The sequence below is a fragment of the Pituophis catenifer genome, unplaced genomic scaffold (assembly GCF_029215685.1).
Source record: "Pituophis catenifer annectens isolate HBS135680 unplaced genomic scaffold, rPitCat1.0.hap2 SCAF_2, whole genome shotgun sequence".
NCBI lineage: Eukaryota > Metazoa > Chordata > Lepidosauria > Squamata > Colubridae > Pituophis > Pituophis catenifer.
The window spans coordinates 296231507-296253153 of record NW_027256882.1 but is presented as its reverse complement, the minus strand read 5'-3'; the positions used below and the strand labels follow the sequence as shown (position 1 = coordinate 296253153).

Below are 21647 nucleotides of genomic sequence, written 5' to 3'. Positions count from 1 at the left end.
AGGCAGCCTGTGTGACGCCTCAAAGTTCTTGGAGAAAGTTCTTGGTCATATGTGTGTGTGTGTGTGTGGGGGGGGGAATGAGCAGAAACTGAGTCTCCGGAGAAGGGCGGCATATAAATCAAATAAAAACAAACAAACAAAACAAAAACAAAACAAAACAAAACAAAACAAAAAACTGGGGGCTTCTGGTGAGGGGGGAGGGGGAGACAAGATTGATTGTTTGATTGTTTAGTTTAAGAAAAGGGATATTATGTTTAGATATGAATATATGTAAAAGATTTGAGTTAAGAGATATAACGATGAGGGTGAAGGAAATGGGTAGACTATGAACTGAATAAATGTTAAATTAGGATTTATTATATAGTTTTATAGCGGAAGGTTGTTTTGAAATGTTAGATTAATATACATAAAAGATTTGATTTATTATTATGCTAAATTAGGAGTTATTATATAATGTTATAATAGAATGTCATTTTGAAATGTATAGTATAAGGGGGATATGATAATTTTATTAGAAATAAAGGGTCAGTATATGGGGATGGAGTAAGGGGATGGTAAAGTATTATATAATCTGTTATGAATTTGGGTTTTATTATGAAGAAGTCACAGGGGGAGGGGAGGGGGAGGGGGGGGTTAGGGAGGAGGGGGGAAAAAAGGGGAAAAATTTGTATTTGAAAAACAAACAAACAAACAAACAAAAAAAAACCTGGGGGCTTCTGGTGAGGGGGGAGGGGGAGACAAGACTGCCCAAAGAGGAAGGGACCCCTCCCTTTGGGTCAGACTGACGCTACCCCCACTTCCTCCTAGCCCCCCTGCAATGTCCCCATGAAGGTGCCTGGGTCTCATGGTCACATTAGGATTAAAACAGCTTTGAATCGTCGTTTGGCGCCCAACTGCGCTAAAATAGATTTTCCTGCCTGCAAAGGGAGTGAAGTCTGCCAAACTTTGTCCCTCCTTCCCACCTGTGTTGGGGAGGTTTGAGGATTGTGTGGCCTGGTAAGAGGGGCAGAGGAGGCAGGCGAGGGATTGGGGCTGGGGGCAGAGGGGCTTTTCCCCCAACGGCCAAGGAGAGACAGGCGGAAGCTGGGAGGGTCATCAGCTCAGCCGTGGGAAAGACCCAGAGAATTGACCTTGGCTGGCTGGGGAATTTGGGAGTTGAAGTTCATCCATCTTCAAGTGGCCAAGATTGTGAAACATTGGCTTAAGCTAACAAGATACTCAGTTCTTGTACACTGCTCCCTGCTAGCACTGATGATGTTCCCTAGTTGGATCATGAAATGTCTGCAAGCAAGCTACGATGACGAAACCAAGTATCCAAGAGTTTCCTCCTCCTCCTCCTCCTCTCTCTTACTTCCTCCGCTTCCTCCTCCTCCTCTCTCTTACTTCCTCCGCTTCCTCCTCCTCCTCTCTGTCCCATCCTCCTCCTCCCTCCTCCCACCTGCAAAGCCCCCTCCCTTCCAGCACTGTTAATGTTACCTAGTTGGGTAATAAAAGGTCTGCAAGAAGCAACCCAGCTCAGAGAACATCAAGTCCAACCCTGAGCCACAAATATTCTCTTTTATCGAAATAGCTGGCAGCTGCCAAACGTGACCTCCGGAATCCAGAAGCAGCAGGAGCCGGAAATTGAGAACCTAAAAATGCAACCAGCCTTCCTTCTCCAGATCAACTTCAGGTTCAAGTCTCAAATGCGAGGTTGAGAAACTGGTTGGGAGGCCCCTGGCCCTTCACCCCTCTAAGATGCAGACGCCCCTTTCGAGGCTGCCCCCATCAGCAACAGGGCATGTAAGTGCAACACAATCTCCACCCTTTGGCTCGAGGGTAGCTTAAGCAAGAGAAAAACAAACCCCACATTATTTCCCAAAATATTGGAGACTTGCGTTACCAATGAGAAATAGACGGTGTCTGGAACATGTTGCAATTGATGCCATCTTGACTTTTTTGACCTAACCTGGCAGACATGTCCGCTCCCAACTTCCTTGTGCTCAAAGACTGACCTTGGTGGACCCCCCATCAGCCCCTCTTCCTGGCGATGGAAAGCAGCAGACACACAACCACGTTCCGCAAACGTTGTAATGAAATGGTCACATTTAATGAGCGCCTTCGCTGCTGGGCTCCCCTCCCCCTCCCCTTTCCGGTGTGGGTGTGGGTGTGTGTTTGTGTGCACGTCGAGTCTTAAAATTTTTATGTACATCTATAAAAAGTTCAAAGACAGCGTACGTTTAGGAGTGGGTGGGTGTAGAGGGGCTTATGGTCTTAAATGCTACACCCCAACAAGGGAGAGGGGCGGGATCGGAAGTGGGTCTGGGGCAGGAGAGAAGGGGAGCGTTACAAAACAGGGGTTGGGGGGAGAAGGATGAGCTGGGGGGGTCAGTGGGGTGTCTCGGCTTAGTTACAGAACCTCCCCTCCCTGTGTGGATCCCACCCTCCACCCCCCCACCCCCGCCCAGTAATAAGAGCAGTACAGAAACGCCAGTGATTCTTGTATAAACTGAACGGACTCCGTTACAAAGAGGGGGAGACGATGGGGGTAGTCCAGGAACAGCCCCCATCTTTCGGCGACGATGATGTCAGTGCAGGCAGAAAAAGGCCCCCCCTCTCCACCTGTTATATGGAAGTCTTGGGGTTCCCAGAGGGGGTCTGGGTGGGTCCCTACCCACAATTTCCTCGTTTTGCTCGGCCGAGGACTCGCCGAGCTTCATCCTCTCACAGTTCAGAAAAGCGGAGAGCTCCCAGCTCCGTGTGGCCCTCTGAGCTGCCCCATCCACACGCTTGAGGGTCCTGCTTGGCGGCCGAAGGAAGCATCTTTGGCTTGGTGGCTTAGCTGTATGATCCGAGCCCAACGCCCGGGGGCTCCTCCCTGGCGCGCTCCGGAGGGCGTCTTCCTCGTGTCCCACCCGCCATCGTCTGGCGCGAAGAGTTCCTTGGCTCCATCCGGGGCAGGTTGTGGTGGGTGGGCGAGAGCGGAGGGGGGGATCCGGGGACGCCTGGCTCTCCGAGGACTCGTCCTTCAAGGAAGCGAAGAAGCCATGGAGAGAAACAGACACAACCTTCAGACCGGGCGCAAAACAGAGGGAAGGACCAGACCGTCGGGCAGGCGAGTGAGGGGCCTTCGCAAGGGACCCCGAGGCCAGAAGGAGGGAGAGAGGAGGAAAGGAGGCCTTCTCTGCATCTCGGGCAACCTCGGTGCCAGGCTGGGGAACATGGGCCTTTTTTAAAGGGACTCCGATTCTTATTCTCGGGGGCGAGTCTTAACAGTGGTTATTTCTGGTCTGAGCAACAACTGGACGGAAACTTTGCCAGAAGATTACATACGACCCAGAATAAATGGCAGGTAGTCCTTGACTTATGACCACAATTGAGTCCAACATTTCTGCTGTGAAGCGAGACATTGGTGAAGTGAGTTTTGCCCCATTTTGTGACCTTTCTGGCCAAAGAAGTGAGTCACTGCGGTTCTTAAGTTAGTCACGTGGTTTTAAGTGAATCCGGCTTCCGCATTGACTTTGCTGGTCAGAAGGACATAAAACGGGATCACGTGACCCCGGGACACTGCGACCGTCATAACTATGAGTCAGCTGTCAAGCATCTGAATTTGGATCCCATGGCCATGGGATGCTGCAATGGTTGTAAGTGTGAAAACCAGTCATAAATCACTGTTTCTAGTGCTGTTGTAACTTTTAACAGTTATTAAACGAAGGATTGTTAAGTCAAGGACTATCTGTAGAATGAAATCTCTAGCCCCAAAGTGTGAGGACAATCAAAATTCAAAGCAACAATATTTGGAAGCTAACAGGAGTCAAGAGCATCTGCACATGGGTTGAGGAGTCCTTCCAGCATTCAAGCGCAAGCTGCGACAGCCAACAAAGGACCCCAGAGCCCAGGAGCTGCCCTAGGGACCCTCTAATCCTAACCCTTCATTATTCCCTGGTGCCCTGAAACCCCTTAGCGCAGGCCACTTTATGACTTGGGGACTTCAGCTCTGGGGATTCTGGGAAATGAAGTCCACAAGTCTCAACGTTACTAAAGTTGGAGGCCCCTGCCTCAGTGGATCTAGCACTGCTACATCTGCAGGGCTCCCAAGAGATCTGGAGGTCACCAGGAGATGATTCCATGACCTCCAGCGCAGTTTTCCAGCCCTTGGGGATCACAGCTCCCCAAATGAAGAGCTCCCCCCAATTAGAGAAGCTTAACGTTGCGAAGAGAGAAGATTCAGCCATGGGGCCTCCAGATGGGGCTGGGCTGGGTGAAGGAAGGATCATCAATGGGAGTTCTTCACATGGATAAAGGGATGAGAAGAAGAAAGCCACCGAGATGACCTTGGAAAGCACGATGGGGACAGATCCAGAGGGGACTCCTGAAGAAGAAAGGCTGTGGAAACCACCTATGATGTTCTCCTACTTTGGGTTCCTCTCAGAGTGGAAGGAGAACAGTTGTGGGTACCACATGAAGGACTGGGGGAGGACACAGGTCTCCTGGAAGGTTGCCAGAGGACATGATGACATCTTTCAATAGGTGAGGAGGACATTTTATCAGGAAGGTCTGAAGGAAGGTCAAGATGTTGGTGACCTCACAATAGAAGCTCCACTTCCTAAGGACTTATCTTTCCTTTGGGGATCTATTTTTGAAGGATGTTCTTCTCAAAGAGCTCTCCTTCCCTCCTCATCTTGACTGTTGTAGACACCATCACCACCACAATTTGAAAACTGGCACCATCAAAAGACGGCCATTTTGACTCTGAATTTCAGTGGCAGGATCTAAGGATGTCACGCAGGTTCCTTCCTGACATTGCATCCGACCTTCTCGGTCTGTCCTTGAACCCTCTTCCCACCCTGGGAAAACTCTTGTTAGATGAGATACTCACTAGATTAAGAGAAGGGCAGATGCCACCAAGACCAGACCTGGGACCACAGAAGGTGACACGGCTTCATCGCTGCTTTGTTCCTCTGAGTCATAGATCCTGGTGGTGGGGGGTACCTCGAATGTGGAGGTGCTGCTGGTGGTAGTCTCTGCAGGAAGGAAAAGAGGATACATTTCCAGGATTATTTTTTTTACAGAGGCATGACGGAGAGCATTTTAACAAACTGCAACCCTGTTTGGTTTGGTGGCTGCAATGCCTCAGTTAGAAAGTCTCTACAGAGAGTGGTTAGGACAGCAGAGAAGATTATAGGAAGCTCGCTTCCCTTTATTCAGGATACCGCTTATAAGCGCTATGTGCTTAGAGCTCAAACCATTGTTAGAGACTCCACACACCCACTCTATGGCCTGTTTCTGTGGCTTCCCTCTGGGAGGGGGTTTCAAAGTATTTCTAGCAGACTTTCAGATTCTGTAACAGCTTTGTTCCCTAGGCCATCTGTCTGGCAAACTTGCAAAATTCGCTTTTCTCACCATGTACATCCGCCATGTACATCTCGCCATACATCCAAACTAGACTGTGTTGTTTTTCCGTGTCATAGAATATATGTGGGTATATACATAATTTTGTATTTATTTATTCAGTCATGTTTATGTAGTGTATATTGGAGGTGGTGACCCTTTGAGAGCTGTAGGCAACGAAATTTCACTTTAGTGTATAGTTAGTATACATTCAAAGTGACAATAAAGTTTTTTTTTTTATTGTAAAAGTTTTACCATTACATTTTCACCCCATTTTCACCCCCCTAACCCACCCCAAACTCCCCAACCCCCCCTCCCTAACCCCCCCTAACCCTCCCCTCCCCCCCGGACTTCCATAGAATGTACCCCATCATTATCCCCTTTATATAAAAAAAACCTTGAGCTCTAAACCCCCCCAACCCCCATATCATATTTCATCTTCACATAGTTCAAATATTTCTATCTTAATATAATATAATATAATACTATCAATAAAAAGCTATTTGATACTTCCTAGTTTGATATTTGTTCTGCACATAATCTATCCACTTTTTCCATTCACATTCATAAGTCTCTTGCGAGCGGTCTTTTAAATATGCTGAAATCTTCGCCATCTCAGCGAGTGACAATAAAGTTATTCCATTCCATTCCATTCCATTCCATTCCATTCCATTCTATATTCCTATTCCTATTCCTATTCCACTCCATTCCATTCCAGGATCTGAAGTTCAAATTTGGGGTTTTTTTTGCCTCCCAACCCCAAGTCAACACCTCCACCTCCACGCAGAACAACCAAGGATGAATTTTGCAGCCTTGGAAGGAAACTTCTGTCCTCATTGTGTTTATCCTGGAGGCCTGGGTGTTGAACAGTGGGGCTGACTGGGGTTTTAGACTTTGCTGTGCCCACCTACCCTGTCCCCCTGACTGCAGCCTTTCCGTCAACACCCCAGACCCAAACAGGGCCTAAAATAGTTTCAAGCTTAGGAGCCCCACAAGGCATCATCTCCACGTCAATGGTCTGTTGTAGCTCTGAGCACCACCTAAGTCTCTTCTACCCAAAGACTCAAAGGCAGCAAGACAATTGGGGGCCCCCTTTTGTCTTGGTGGGCACCTTCCTTCTGGCCCAGAAATATGACCACACTGTCCTGGGATTTGGGCTCCCTTCCAGGAATTGTCTGGGAACCTCAAGGCTGAGACTGTGCCAGGGTCTGCAATTGGACGTCTCATTTTTTATATGGCATCTCTTCAGTTGGTACCTTTGGTGCTGCAAAGTTACTACTGCATTGTGTTAGGACTTGAGGCTTACAACGAACTGGGTATGTCTAGTCTAGAGGAAAGAAGGACCAGGGGAGACATGATAGCAGGATTCCAGTATTTGAGGGGCTGCCCCAAAGAAGAGGGGGTCAAATTATTCTCCAAAGCACCCGAAGGCAGGAGAAGAAGCAACGGATGGAAACTAATCAAGGAGAGAAGCAACCTGGAATTAAGCAGAAACTTCCTAACAGTGAGGACAATTAACCAGTGGAACAGCTTGCCACCAGAAGTTGTGGGTGCTTTTAAGAACCATTTGTCTCAAATTGTATAGGGTCTCCTGCTGGAGCAGGGGGTTGGACTGGGAGGCCTCCGAGGTCCCTCCCAGCTCTGCTATTCTGTTAAGAAATCAGTGGAACAGCTTGCCATCAGGAGTTCTGGGTGCTTCATCACTGGAGGCTTTCAAAGAGAGTCTGGACAACCCCTTGTCAGAAATGGTATAGGGTCCTCTGCTTGAACAGGGGCTGGACTAGAAGACCTCCAAAGTCCCTTCCAACTCTGTCTGTACATAACCCTCCCATTATTTTCTAGAGGGAATTCTTCTATTGTACACTGCTAAATAAACAATAAATAGATTTGTTTTGGGGTCCTGTACACTGCTGAACGACCCCATAATTAGATTTCTTTTGGGGTTCTGCATTTGGTTCTACAGCAACAGCAAGGAGCAACCGAGTGGACCAAAGGGTACTGTACGAACCCAGCCCAAGAAAGGACAATCTTAACAAAGTTCCTACGAGGCTTTAAAAAGGCTTCTGTGCATTTATTAATGGGCCAAAGAAAAGACAGGAGAGAGAGCACTAATTAGCAGCTATTTCCACCACCCCCCATCATGGGCTCCCTTGTCGGTAAAGGAAAAGGCAATACCCCCCCAGCTAACGGCTGGTTTACATCTGTTTCAAGACAACCTTCCTCACTTAGTGCCCTAAAGTTGTGTTTTCCTCTTCTGCCTGAACGGGCTTCCTGCACTTAAGGGCCTGAGGAAACCTCGCTTGAATTCACAAGGATGTAGGGTGGAAATAGCAGTCGGAAAAGGCTGTGTGTGGTCAAACGGCCACCAGGGGGCAGCAAAGCCCCACTTGAAAACCCCCTAAGGCAGTGTTTCTCAACCTTGGAAACTTGAAGATGGGTGGGGGATTCTGGGAGTTGAAGTCCACCCATCTTCAAGCTTCCAAGGTTGAGAAACACTGCCCTAAGGCCACCACTGATCTCTTCTTGCCTTTGGGGGAATCTGCTTTTCAACCTTCAGTGTGAATGAAAAATGTCATCCTGGCCTCGCTGGCCCTCCAGTTTGGAGCAGGCGGGACACGGGCCTTCTCTTCTGCTGGCGTCACTTGGCTAGGAGAAATTTCCCGAGCCTCCCTCCAAGCACGGGGGTTCTTGGATTAGGACCCAGAACACAGAATAATAGAGTTTGAAGGGTCCTTGGAGGTCTTCTAGTCCAGCCCCCTGCTCTAGTAGGAGTGCAGAGAAGAGCAACAGAGATGATGAGGGGCCTGGAGGCTCAAACATAGGATGAACGGTTGCAGGAACTGGGCATGGCTAGTTTAATGAAGAGAAGGACCAGGGGAGATATGAGAGCAGTCTTGCAATATTTGAGGGGCTGCCCCAAGGAGGAGGAAGGCGGTCAAGCTATTCTCCAAAGCACCTGAAGGCCAAACAAGGAACAATGGGTGGAAACTGATCAAGGCGAGGTTCAACCTGGGAATAAGGAGGAATTTCCTGACACTGGGAACAATCAACCCATGGAACAGAAGTTGTGGGAGCTTCATCTCTGGAGGCTTTCAAGAAGAGACTGGACTGCCATCTGTCTGGAATGGTGTAGGGTCTCCTGCTTGGGTGGGGGGTTGGACTAGATGACCTACAAGGTCCCTTCCAACTCTGTTAATCTATGTATCTATGCATCTATCCTATACCATTTCAAACAAGTGGCTGTCCAGTCTCTTCTCAACGTTCTCCAGTGTTCGAGCACCCACGACTTCTGAAGGCAGGTTGTTCCCCTGTTTAATTGCCCTCACTTTCAGGAAGTCTTTTTGGTGCTTCCCAGAAATACCGAATCAAACAGGTGGAAGTTGCAGGAAAGGAAGCTGGAAGGGAAGAGACAAAAAGGGCCCTTCACAAAAACTGAGCCATGTTTTGAATCCCAGAATTGCTCCCGAGAACAGCGATGGGCGAATACTGACACCATCCCATGGCAAATCCTCCTCAGCTCTGTGAAGAAACCCTGGAGAGGGTCATAACAACACTGAAACTAGAGGTTTACGTTGAAGCTCTCCATGTTCCTCTGCTCTTCCTCTTCAACCCCAACCAGCTGAATGAGTCCATATTGGAAACAACTAACCCTACCAATAGAAGAGAGTATTTGCAGCTGAGGGCTCTTGGTGCTCTCTGAGCTTGGCTGTTTGCTTGAAGACTTTTCATGATCGAAGTAGGTAACATCATCAGTGTTAGAAGGGAGAGGAGGAGGAGGAGGAGGACTGTGAGGTGCTTGGTGCTCTCTGAGCTTGGTTGTTTTCTTGCAGACATTTCATTACACAACTAGGTACCAACATCAGCTCTGGAAGGAAGGTGGCTTTGCTGGGAAGAGGAGGTGGAGGTGGAGGATAATTGTAGAGTACTTGGGGTTATCTGAGCTTGGTTGCAAGCTGTCTTATTGAATAATTGTTCTCACAATCAGGAATTTTTTCCCTTAGTTCAACATTGGATTTCTCCTTAACAAGCTTCCACCCATTGCTTCTTGTCCTGCCTTCAGGTGCTTTGGAGAACAGCTTGACTCCCTCTTCTTTGTGGCAGCCCCTCAAATATTGGAAGGCTGCTATCACGTCCCCCTTAGTCCTTCTTTTCACTAGACGAGCCATACCCAATTCTTCCAAACATTCTTCCTATGTTTTAGCCTCCAGTCCCCTAACCAACTTAATTGTACCTCTCTGCACTTTTCCCAGAGTCTCAGGATGTTTTTTTGTATTGCAGTGACCAGAACTGGATGCACGATTCCAAGTGTGGCCTCACTGGTGTGGAATTGCGGTAGACTGCCTCTGAACATGGAGGTTCCCCTTGTGTAGCCTGACGCTGCCTTGTGCATCACGACTCAGAGACGAGTCCCTCCCCCTCCCCACCATCCGACCACTGGCTGCTCCTCCGGCCCTTCACCTGCTCCCTGGGCTTCTGTGGTGAGGTGCTTGGGCTCCTCGGTCCAGGGTGTGGCGTGGATGGCTACGCTCCAGTCGCTCCACGTGCCGATCTCGTTGTCCTTGGCGGCCACCTGGATGATGTACTCCTTCCCTGCGTAGGCATCGGTGATGATGTGGGAGGTCCCATCGGAGAGCTCCACCTGTGTGGGCAAGAGGAGAGGGACTGTGGGAAAGGGGGCGTCTGAAGAGGATCTCAGCCCTCTGGAGACTCAACCCATCCATGACAACCTCAAATGCTGGAGATCCCTTCCAAGGGAAGCCCTCACTTCACTGGTTTTCCACAACAGGCCTCTTCAAAGTTGGCCACCTTAAGACTTGTGGACTTCAACTCCCAGAATTGGCCCTGTTCATTCATGGGCTCAAATGTCACGACCTACGGTCACTCGCAGGATCCACTGCCTGTTGGAATCGAGTGGATATCCCACAAACATCAGTGTTACACGAATTTGTGCCCTCGTCGGGTGTGGTGGCACACTAGGGGTGAAATGCTCCCGGTTCGGACCGGATCGGGTGATCCGGTAGCGATTGTGGCAGGAGGTTCGAACAACCAGTAGCAATGGCAGCATGAGGCTCCGCCCACCTGGCCTGGGTGTCATTAAAACTTCCTGGTTTTAACCCTCTGCGCATGTGCAGAGGGTCTGCGTGCGCATGTGACACGCATGTGTGGGGCGTGCACTTCCGAACCGGTAAGGAAGGTAAGTAGATTTCACCCCTGTGGCAGACCCCGAGGAATTCTATGGAAAAACTAAATGCAACACTCAGGAAGAAGAATGTGGCACCCCAAATGTGCGAATATTGAGAAATGAAAGAAGAGGACCCTGGAGGACCATCTGGGTTGGGATGAAGTCATGTAGGAGGTTGGCTAATAACATTTTGCAAAGAGAATCAAACCAGGAATTCTCTAATGAAGGAGAATATTTGTAGCTCAGGGTTGACATGAGGGCTCCTTGGTGCTCTCTGAGCTTGGTTGTTTTCTTGCAGACGTTTCATGACCCAAACTAGGCAACGTCATCAGGGCTAGTGATAGGATTAGCACTGATGATGTTACCTAGTTAGGTAATGAAATGTCTGCAAGAAAACAAGCAAGCTCAGAGAGCACCAAGGAGCCCTCAAGAGATTCTCGATGCCAGCTTCAAACAACATCACTCTCTACACCAGGACATCACCAGACAGACAACACAGCAGAAAACGGGGCGATACAATCCAGTCAAGCGGGAAGCTTCCAGATCCAGGTTTTGGAAACAGCCATCAAGACTGATGCCTGTTATACAGGTTGAACTTTGAAAATTAAAAAGAGGAGTGCTTCCAGCTGTCAGAATATAAGATTGGTGTATCCACTTTACTTAACTTACACTTAACTTACTCAAAAGAGAACCAATGGGAAGGAATAATTAATATTATGAAGAGTAAGGCAGAAAAGGATCCCCAACAATATCTTCAATATTTGAGGGGCTGCCCCAGAGAAGAGGGGATCAGGATCATCCTATTCTCCAAAGCACCTGAAGGCAGGAGAAGAAGGAACGGATGGAAACTAACCAAGGAGAGAAACAACCTGGAACTAAGGAGAAACTTCCTGGCAGTGAGGACAATTAACCAGGGGAACAGAAGTTGCCTCCAGAAGCTGTGGGTGCTCCATCCCTGGAGGTTTCAAGAAGAGACCGGGCAGTCATTTAGGGTAGGGTCTCCTGCTTGAGCAGGGGGCTGGACTAGAAGACCTCCAAGGTCCCTTCCAGCTCTATTCTATTCTAAACAGGGAACGGCTTTGCTGAAGTCCTTCCAAAGAGGACGGTCATCAGACTGAAGCATTTGTGTGCTGAAAGAATATTAGGAACCGGCAGAAAATGAGGCATGACAGCTGATAGTCCAGCTGTCAAAGGGAGAAGCGCCCGGCAGAGAAGAAACAACCACTCAACGGTTGGAATCTGACGGAGAAGAGACAGTTCAATTGCTGGCAAAGCGACATCCATAAACAAGACTCGACGCTACTCCATTGTTGTGGTTTTCCCTCGTTCGGTTGCTTCCAAGCTTTCGTGACCCGGCGGAGATTATTTTGACAGGATTGTCTGTCACTAACAGCTTCCTCCAGTCCTTGTAAGTTCATGTGGCAACTTGAAAGCTTTGCAAGTTGACATTTAGGGCATCTTTCGGAAACTTCACATCATGCTTATGTCAACAGAGATACGGTAATCCTAGCCACCTGGTCTTCTTTCTCAATTGCCTTCCCCTTTGCAAAGCTGCCCTTCTCTTTGAGTCCTCTTTGCATTATAGGGGATCCGGGACAGTCTATATAAGGACCAGATATCAGGAAGGGTCCAGCTCCAGCAGCCCCTTTCCTAGCCCAAACATGCCATTCAAAAGCCTCAGCTTTCCTTAGCTGCAGCCCACGGATTGGATTCCCAAAAGCAGATGTCTTTTAATAACATGTGTTGGTCGGAAAAGGTGCCACCAGGCTCCTGACCTACACATCCCCACAATATCTGAACATGTACGCATGTCACTGGTTTTAATTTATCTAGTGTGGAATGATTGAACGGGCCTAGTATTTTGCCCTCGTCTGTCCTAGTGTTTCTCCCAAAGAGAAGGCATATTTCTATAGTCCTCTTCCCTGGCGGTTTATGAGCCTAAGAAGAGAAAGCTCTGCTGATTACAATAGAAGAAAGAGGTTGAGACCTTAGAAAGACTGCAAAGAAGACCAACGAAGGTGATTAGGGGGCTGGAGGCCAAATTGTACGAAGAGCCGTGAAGGGAATGTTTGGTCTAAGGAAGAGAAGGCTTAGGGGAGACAGGATAGCCTTCCCCAATATCTGAAGGGCTGCTACAAAGAAGAAGGGGTCCATTTACTCCCCAAAGAACATGAGGGCAGGACAAGAAGCAACCGGTGGAACCTCCTTAGAGGGTGAACCAATCTGGAAATAAGGAGGAATGTCCTGAAAGTGAGAACAATTAATTAGTAGAACGGCTTGCCATCCAGAAGTTGTGGGAGGCTAAAACATACGAAGAATGATTGCAGGATTGAGCCAGTCTAGAGAAAAGGAGGACCAGGGAGACATGATAGCAGTCTTCTAGTATTTGAGGGGCTCCTACAAAGAAGAGGGAGTCAACTTATTCTCCAAAGCACCAGAAGGCAGGACGAGAAGCAGTGGATGGGAACTCATCAAGGAGAGAAGCAACCTGGAATTAAGGAGAAACTGCCTAACAGTGAGGACAATTAACCAGTGGAACAGACGTTGCCTTCAGAAGTTGTGGGTGCTTCATCACTGGAGTCTTTCAAAAAGAGGCTGGACACTCATTTATCTGAAATGGTATAAGGATTCCTGCCTTAGGCAGGGGTTGGACTAGATGACCTCCAAGGCACCGTCCAGCCCAGTGATTCTATAAGTCTGCCAGAACTCCAATTTCTTCTCCATCAAACTGAATCAGTGTTGCATTGCCTGTTGGCCTAATGCAGTTTTTTTTAATCAATAATATTTTAATATTCAGTGTTCAGTAGCTAGCCTTACAGCTCAGAAAAGATTGGGGTGTGTATGTCCAGCAAAGGAGGGGGACACAGGATGATACACAGATTAGCCATCGTTGCACCAGGTCCTCCTGCAAGCCGTGAATGTTTTGCTTCGGAGATTTCAGAGAAGAAGGCAGTGAGAAAGGAAGAGGAGATGAACAGGATACGTGCAGAAGAGGCAGAGCGACGGGAGATCAGATAGCTTAAGAGAGGATGGATAATGGAGAGACCAAATACATGTAGGGCTTATCTTGGGCTTTGTTGACTGGAGGTCTGATTGTCTGCAGTGTGACAGACTGTGGGATAAAGGAAGACTAATAGGGGCACCTAAACCTCCAATTATTCCTACCAACAAGGAGCTGTGAGGAAAAAACAAACAAAAAATCAGCCCGGGGAAACTTTCAGAATTGAGAAGGGAGTGAGATTAGCAGGGAAATGGTCCTTGTATCTGTTTAATGTTGTTGGGTGAATCTATCGTAAGAGGGGTAGGAAGGGAAAAGATGACAATCTGAGATACACAATAAACTGTCTTAAGATACGCAGACAACACCCGTTGGTAAGGCCAACATAAAGAGGAGCCAGGATGGCTCATTAGGAGAGTGAAAACAGAGAGAAAGAAAAAATGGGGTGATTGTTAAATATTAAAGAGGAGAAGAGGAATGTCCTCCAGCGCACTTTGGAAACTTCAGCAAGTGCAGATGGTACGTAATTAAGACTGCAGAAAGAATAACTGCAACCAGCAGTCAGAGAAGATCCCTGTATTGAACGGGTCAGAAGGAGGGCTGAGAAAAGTTCTGCAGACCCCTCACGTCCCGGACATCAACTGTTTCAACGCCTCCCTTCAGGATGGCACCATAGGACACCGCCTGCCAAAAGAACAAAAGCTGGACCCAGGGAGAGGTTCTTTTTCCTTGTGCCATCACTCCGCTAATTCTCACAGCTGACAAAACACAATGATATTAATAAAGGAGAATATTTGTAGCTCAGGGTTTTTGCCTGAGTGCAGAAAAGAGCAACAAAGGTGATTAGGGGACTGAAGAATAGTTGCAGGAACTGGGTTTGGCTAATCTAGAGAAAAGAAGGACTAGGGGTGACATGATAGCAGTCTTCCAATATTTGAGGGGCTGCCAACCTCTTCTCCAAAGCCCCCGAAGGCAGGAGAAGAAGCAACGGATGGAAACTAATCAAGGAAGGGAGCAACGTAGAACTAAGGAGGAATTTCCTGACCAGTGAGAACAATGAATCAGTGGAACTGCTGGCCACCAGAAATTGTGGGTGCTCCATCACTGGGGTTTTTTAAGAGACAGCCCCCTGTCTGAAACGTTATAGGGTCTCCTGCTTGAGCAGGGGGCTGGACTAGAGGACCTCCAAGGTCCCTTCCAGCTCTCTTCTGATTCTACGACAAACCAGGACCCAGAAGTGCTCTTGGTATTGGTTCTGACCTTAAAATAAACCCAGGCAAGAACTGCATATAGATATTTTAATAAGATTTCCCTGAAGCTCCCAAGGCTCAGGAGACCAACAATTCCTCCTTCATCTCTGCTTGGTGGTTCTCCGAGATACGGAAGAGCTGAGATGAAATGGCCTTCACAGTCCGATGCCTCCATCTCAACTTTTGTCTTCACATGAGCTCCTCCTCCTCCTCCTCTCTGCCAACCCCACTCCCTTCTAGCACCCATGATGTTCCCTAGTTGGGTCATGAAAACGTCTGCAAGAAAAGAGCCAAGCTGAGAGAGCACCAAGGACCCCACAGTCCCCCCCCCTCCTCCTCCTCCCTGACAACCCCCTTCCTCTCTAGCACTGATGATGTTACGTAGTTTGGGTCATGAAACGCCTCTAAGAAAACAACCGAGCTCAGACAGCATCAAGGACCTCTAACTTCAGCCCTGAGCTGCAGAGCCCTCTTCCTCTGTCCTATTTAGCGAGGGGGATTCTTCTCACGAGGGACCTGGCCCTTGTCTTGCAGAAGGTATTCTGCAGCCTCTGGGGCCCTGCTTGAGGTGAGGCTCCCCTGTTTTCTCTTCCCGGACAGAGGCAGGTGAGTGGGGGTCTCGGGGTGGGGGGAGGGCCGAATAGCTGCATGATTGCCAACACGTGTGGGAGCCAGGATGCGAAGACGGGGGTGGGAGGTGGGCAGAGGGGCTGGGGGTTGAGTTAACCAAAGGAGCCTGCAAAATAGAAACAGGCTATTAGTGATCCATTAGTCAAAGATATCCAGTTGCATCCTAGGTAATCCATTAAAGCCAACATCGGAGTGCATTAGGAAGGCCCTGGGCTCGGGGAGCAGGAGGAGGAAGCCGGGGCAATCTGGCTTGAATTACAAAGTTAAAAGCCAGGGAAAAAAAAGAAAAGATGCCCTAAATATTTAATGCCGGGTGTTTGAGGAGACAGAACAGGAAAGTCTGCCGGGGGAAGAAGGAAAATTTGGAGGCAGAAGCAAAGGCCGAGCAGCCTCCCTCTCCGAGTCACGGAAACCAAGAGCCAGCTTGCCCCACCCGGGTGTCCAACGCCCATGGGTTGGGTTGGGGGCTCTGAAGAAGGATTGGGATGGGGGGGCTCCATCATCCACAAACGACCTGGACTGCGGGAGCAATGGGGATCCAGTCTGAGAAAAGTGCCAACCAATGGGGACTGATGAGCTGATGCCTTAGAGGACAGAATTACGGAATAACCAACTTGGAAGGGACCTCAGAGGTCATCTAGCCCAACCCCTGGCTCAAGCAGAAGACTTCATACTATTCCAGCCAAATGGTTGTCCAGCCTCTTCTTAAAAGCCTCCAGTGATGGAGCAACCACAACTTCTGGAGGCAACTTCTGTCCCACTGGTTAATTAACAGAATAACAGAGATAGAAGGGACCTTGGAGGTCTTCTAGCCCAACCCCCTGCTCGAGCAGGAGACCCTCTACCATTTCAGACAAGTGGCTGTGCAGTCTTTTCTTGAAAACGTTCAGTAATGGAGACCCACAACTTCTGGAGGGAAGCAGTTCCACTGGTCAATTGTTCTCCCACCCCCATCCAGGTCTCAAATAAAAGTCTCCCTCCCTCCCTCCCAGGCAGACAGACAGATATGGCAGCGAAAGGTGGTCTCTCTGGCTGACCTCTGACCCCTCCCTTTCTGCATTCATATGAACCCCGGTTTCTCTGGGGGGTGGAATGTCCTCTGAATGCGTGACACCCCCAGTTCTTAGCAAAGAGGGATTTTTAGCAGGATAGGATTAACGCTGCGTAAACATAGATGGCACGGGAATAGCACTGCATTGCTGAAACTGTCTCCTCCCTAGTTTGGACGTGGGGTCCTGGTCCCCACTTGCCCCGTCTAAAGTTGAGGTTGCATCCAGCATCCTGGGGGAAAAACTCAGTCTTCCTCCCCGAGAGGTTTCCAGAGCTGGGAATTACTGAACCTGTAGTACAGCAGCAGTGCAGCTATTCACCCAGATCTCTAGTGGAGGGGGGGGGGGACAAATTACAGAGAAGGGAGGATCCCCCCCCAAGCAATTGGAAGTGATTTTCGCTTACGAGAAAGATGGGGTGAAGCCGAGGCAGTAGCGGGGCTGAAACCAGTGCCTTCGCCCTGCCTGGATCTGGCTGGGAAGGAGGATGCTGGGCTGGGTGAAGAGATGCAGTGGGGTGGGGGGAGGGAGGTGCAAAGGGAGGGAGGGGGGCAAATCAAATCAAACCTTTATTGTCAATGCACAACATGTGTACAACGAAATTGAACAAGCTTCCCTTGGTGCCCCCCAAAACACAGAATAACTCGATAAATTAAAAAAAAAAAAAAGGAAATCCCTTAACCCAAATAAGTAATAACTAGCACACGTTCCCTGTACGTTTCTGTATATAACATTATATTACACCGGTATAAACATGTTGCACGTTGCGCTGGCCCTTGCAAGCCCATCATATTAAACCTGATTGTGATGTTAGGTTGCGTTCAGCATAAAAAGCTCTTTTTCAGCCTGTTCCTTTGATTGAACGAACAAGGGTGTAGGGAGGGGGAGGGATGCAAGGGTCCCAGCGTCAGCATTTTAGCCCCCCTCCCATTGCAAAGAGCCCTTCTCTGAAGGCAGCCAGGAGCTGAATCAGAGCCAGGAGGGGCACCTGGGCAGGGCAGGCAGGAGGGGGGAGGCAGCCAGGCACAATTGGGGAGGGGTCTCAGTCGGGAGAAAGGGAGACACGCCCCTGCCTGCCCCACCTGCCCCATCCTTGGGCGGGGGGCTGGACTAGATGACCTACAAGGTCCCTTCCAACTCTGTTAATCTAATCTGTATCCTTGCCCTACTCTCAACCTGGAGCTTTTCCTTGCTCCCCAGCCACGATGAACTGCCTCTGCTTCCCTGCCTGCTAAGTTGGGGGGCTGGGGATGGACGGTCCCACTTCCACGTCTGTCCCTGATGCAAGGGGCCATTCAAATCTTCGGGGAAGGGGGAGGGAGGGACTAGAAAGCAAGAGACTAATTTAAGACACCTGACCTGAGAAACCCCCAAAGATCCCCACAGCCCGGTTACAACTCTCCAAAATGCGAGCAATTGTGGAACCACTTGCTTGGTCCCCCCATTGCATCTCTCTGCCCCCCCAGGGAGCTGCTTAAATCAGCCTCATATGTCATATGTCCCCGCTACCCCCTCTATGGCTCCTGACCTTCCTCTCTGCAAACAGAGCCATGGATGGGCATGCTGACCCTGAACCTGTGGGTCAGGACATGGCGTGGTCATGCAGAGGGAAGGCAGGTTGTCTCTTCCATCCATTGCGTCATTTGGGGATGGTGTTGTGATGCCTGTGGCCTCCCCACAATGCAATGGACGGAAATGTCAACGGTCCTTCCATTTGTCTATCTATGGAGATTCTCCGTCACTCAGGTCCTGGTTGTCCCAAAGGTGCTTTTTCAGGAGGCAACTGGACTTGTTTTTTTCTTTTGAAGACCTTTCGCTTCTCATCAGAGAAGCTTCTTCGGCTCTGACTGGATGGTGGAGGATGGAAAGGATTGATACTCCTTGCAGACAGCTGGTCCTTTGCATCCTTTTAGAGGGTCGTTGAGGCCACTTGGAGGTTTCTCTGGTGTCCTCAGAATCACCTGAGTGGTGCAAATGGGTGTTAAACCTTCTACAACACACTCCTTTCAGCAGTTCCAATAAGGCTCCACACCCATTTGTATCACTCAGGTGGCCCTGAGGACACAGATTAGCCTCCAAACGGCCTCAACGACCCTCTAAAACAGTGTTTCTCAACCTTGGAAGCTTGAAGATGGGTGGACTTCAACTCCCAGAATCCCCCAGCCAGCAGCGCTGGCTGGGGGATTCTGGGAGTTGAAGTCCACCCATCTTCAAGCTACCAAGGTTGAGAAACACTGCTCTAAAAGGATGCAAATGACCAGCTGTCTGCAAGGAGTATAAATCCTTCCATTCCACACCATCCAGTCAGAGCTGAAGAAGCTTCTTGGATGAGAAGCGAAACATCTTCAAAAGAAAGAAAGAAAAAGTCCAATTGCCTGTTGAAAAAAAAGCACCTTTGTGATTCCTTCCATTTCTGTTCCAAGGAGAAGCTGAAGGAGGGGCTCATGAAAAGCAGGGCTGGGTCATGCCTTTGAGACACACACACACACACACACACACACACACACAGCCTGGAGACCACTTCACAGCCCAAGAAGGACCAGAGTGAAGGCCGGAACGTTTCCTCCTTGACCCCAGAGGGACCCAACTAGAAACCAGCAAGCAGGAAGAGAAGGTTTCTCCAGCTCATCTGTAAAGCCATCACAGGTTGTCCTTGGCTTACATCCTGTCAGGTTTCGATGTCATCTCAAATAAATTACACTCCCAAACAATTAATCTTTGCTGAAATATTCCATTTATTGAGTACGACAGATCTGCCCCCGACTTCGTCGTAGCCAATACTAACCTTCTGACCCCCAAACCCTCCCCTTTCTGTTCCCCAATTCTCATCTTCTCATTGGCCATCTTCCAAGTCAGTCTCCCCAGCTTCTGACCTCAACCCACAGGAATGTCCCCCCTCCCATCCCATCTCCTAGGGGATATTATCTACAGAGAAAATAAGTAGGTGAAAAGTCAAGCCTCGTCTTTTTATGGCAGCATCAGAATGCTGACATCTCCGCTATTGAGCCCAAAATTTCCATTGCTAAGCAGGTCGGTTGTTAAATGAGGTTTACCCCATATTACAACCTTTCTTGCCACTGTTGTTAACGGCATCACTACAAGTGTTAAGTGAATCACAGGGTCATTCATTGAATCTGGCTTCCCCGTGGCTTTTCAGAAGGTTGCAAAAGAGGGATCACATGACCCCCAGGACAGTGCGACCGTCATAAATGAGAGTCACTTGCCAAGCGCCTGAGTTTTGATCATGGGGGTGCTGCAATGGTCATGTGAAAAATGGTCATAAGTCACTTTTTTCAGTGCCGTTTTAACTTTAGTGAACGGTCACTAAATGGATGGTTGGAAGTTGAGAACTGCCTGTAATGTATGTGCCAGCCAGATGAACCTGGATCATTTTCTTTTAACGGCCCCATAATCCCCTTGTAGAGTGGAGTCTGGGCAACTGAATGGAGCTAGCAGGGTGTTTACTGGCCGGATGCCCTTCCTGTCACCAATGCGGAGTTTTGTTCAGCAGATACATTCTCATCGTGCCCAGAGAGGCAGATATTTCTCAGCCTCCTGATGGTGAGGCGAGAGCTCCACCTCTAGGCCACCGCACTGCTCAGCCAGATGAATCCGGACGCTCTTTTTAAAAGCATTTTAATTGGTAGGAAGCCCCCCCCCCCCAAAAAAAACAGGATGCCCCATGGTGAAAGCAAAGGGCCCACATGCATTCTGCCAAGCCTCTGGCTCTTTGCCAGAGGGGGGGGGTGTTGGGGTGTCACTCACGTGCTGCCACTGGTCGATGATGAGCGGTCTGTATCTCAAGAAGAACTTGAGGGGGAAGGAGTCCGGGTCCGGCCAGGAGGAAGGGTACTGCCAAGTCACCAGCAGCCTCCGAGCATTGTTGGGGATTGGTTTGGCAATCACATTTTCTGGGGGATCTGGTTTTACTGTTCAAGGAAGCAAAAGAGAAGAAGAAAAATACAATGAGAGGTTCAGGCGCATCCATTAAGGGCAGGGGTGCCAAACCCTGGCAACTTTTAAGACCTTTAAGGAGAAATTTTCTGAACAGGGAGAACCATCAACCCATGGAAGAGAAGTTGTGGGAGCTTCATCGCTGGAGGCTTTTAAGAAGAGACCGGACTGCCCTCTGTCAGAAATGGTGTAAGGCCTCCTGCTTGGGGAGGTGGGTTGGACTAGATGACCCACAAGGTCCCTTCCATCTCTGTTAATCTGTATACCTGTGGACTTCAACTCCCAGAATTCCCCAACCACCAGGCTCAGAGAGCGCCAGGGACTCCATAATCCATCCGAGTTGAAGGTTGTAGGAATTGGATATGTCTAGTCTAAGGAAAATAAGAGCTGTGGAGGGGAGGGGACAGGATAGCAGTCTTTCAATATTTGAGGGGCTGCCACAAAGGAGAGGGGTTCACCTATTCTCCAAAACACTTGAAGGCAGGAGAAGAAACAATGGATGGAAACTAATCGAGAAGCAACCAGGAATTAAGGAGGAATTTCCTAAAGGTGAAAGCAATCAACCAGTGGAACTGCTTGCCACCAGAGGTTGTGGGGGCTTCATCACTGGATGTTTTTAAGAAGAGACAAGACAGCCACTTGTCTGAAATGGTAGAGGGTCTCTCCTGATGGAGCAGGGGGTTGGACTAGAAGACCTCCAAGGTCCTTTCCAGCGCTATTATTATTCTGTTAATTCTGGGCTGCACAGATTCTGTTCTCTCCGTTTCTTGGGTTCATCGCGTTGAGAGTGTTGCAGAAATCCGGACTCTCTTTGTGGCTGCGCAGACGATCAGTGTCTGGTAAGCAAGGAGGCCCATTTAGTTTTGGCAGGGAGGAAGAGGGGGCTGCGTAAATGCATTACAGTCTCCTTGTATTTACTCTGAAGCTGCCCAGCTGAGCAGATCCTAGGAGAAACACAAAGAAAGAAATGAAGAGTTTTGTTCGTAGATGCCTTGAAAGGAATTGCCCATCTGGAACAAAGCTTGCTCGGAGTCTGGAAATTCGTTTACAGGTTGGATTAACCTGAAATATGAAAGCCGCATTCCTGCTGCAATCATTAGGAAGATAGAAAATTGGTTGTTTTACAGGGAAACCAAAACCAAAAAGGTTTCAGGGGTTTTATTGTTTTGTAAGCCTCCCAGAGTTACCTTGGAGAGTGAGATGGGTAGCATACA

The 21647-nt window shown here is 48.9% G+C and overlaps 1 protein-coding gene across 2 annotated transcripts in view; it reads right to left on the bottom strand.

The window, feature by feature from the left end:
* Positions 1-2459: 2459 nt before the first annotated feature.
* The window catches only part of CNTFR (ciliary neurotrophic factor receptor), a 298801-nt gene continuing 279613 nt past the window's right edge, over positions 2460-21647 (bottom strand). For both annotated transcript variants that reach the window (XM_070936027.1, XM_070936026.1), the window contains 4 exons: positions 20245-20408; positions 9829-10009; positions 4859-5003; positions 2460-3005 (listed from right to left, as the gene is read on the bottom strand). In XM_070936027.1, the coding sequence (XP_070792128.1) occupies position 3005; positions 4859-5003; positions 9829-10009; positions 20245-20408 (491 nt within the window). In that variant the 3' untranslated portion in view covers positions 2460-3004. The remainder of the gene's footprint in view (positions 3006-4858; positions 5004-9828; positions 10010-20244; positions 20409-21647) is intronic.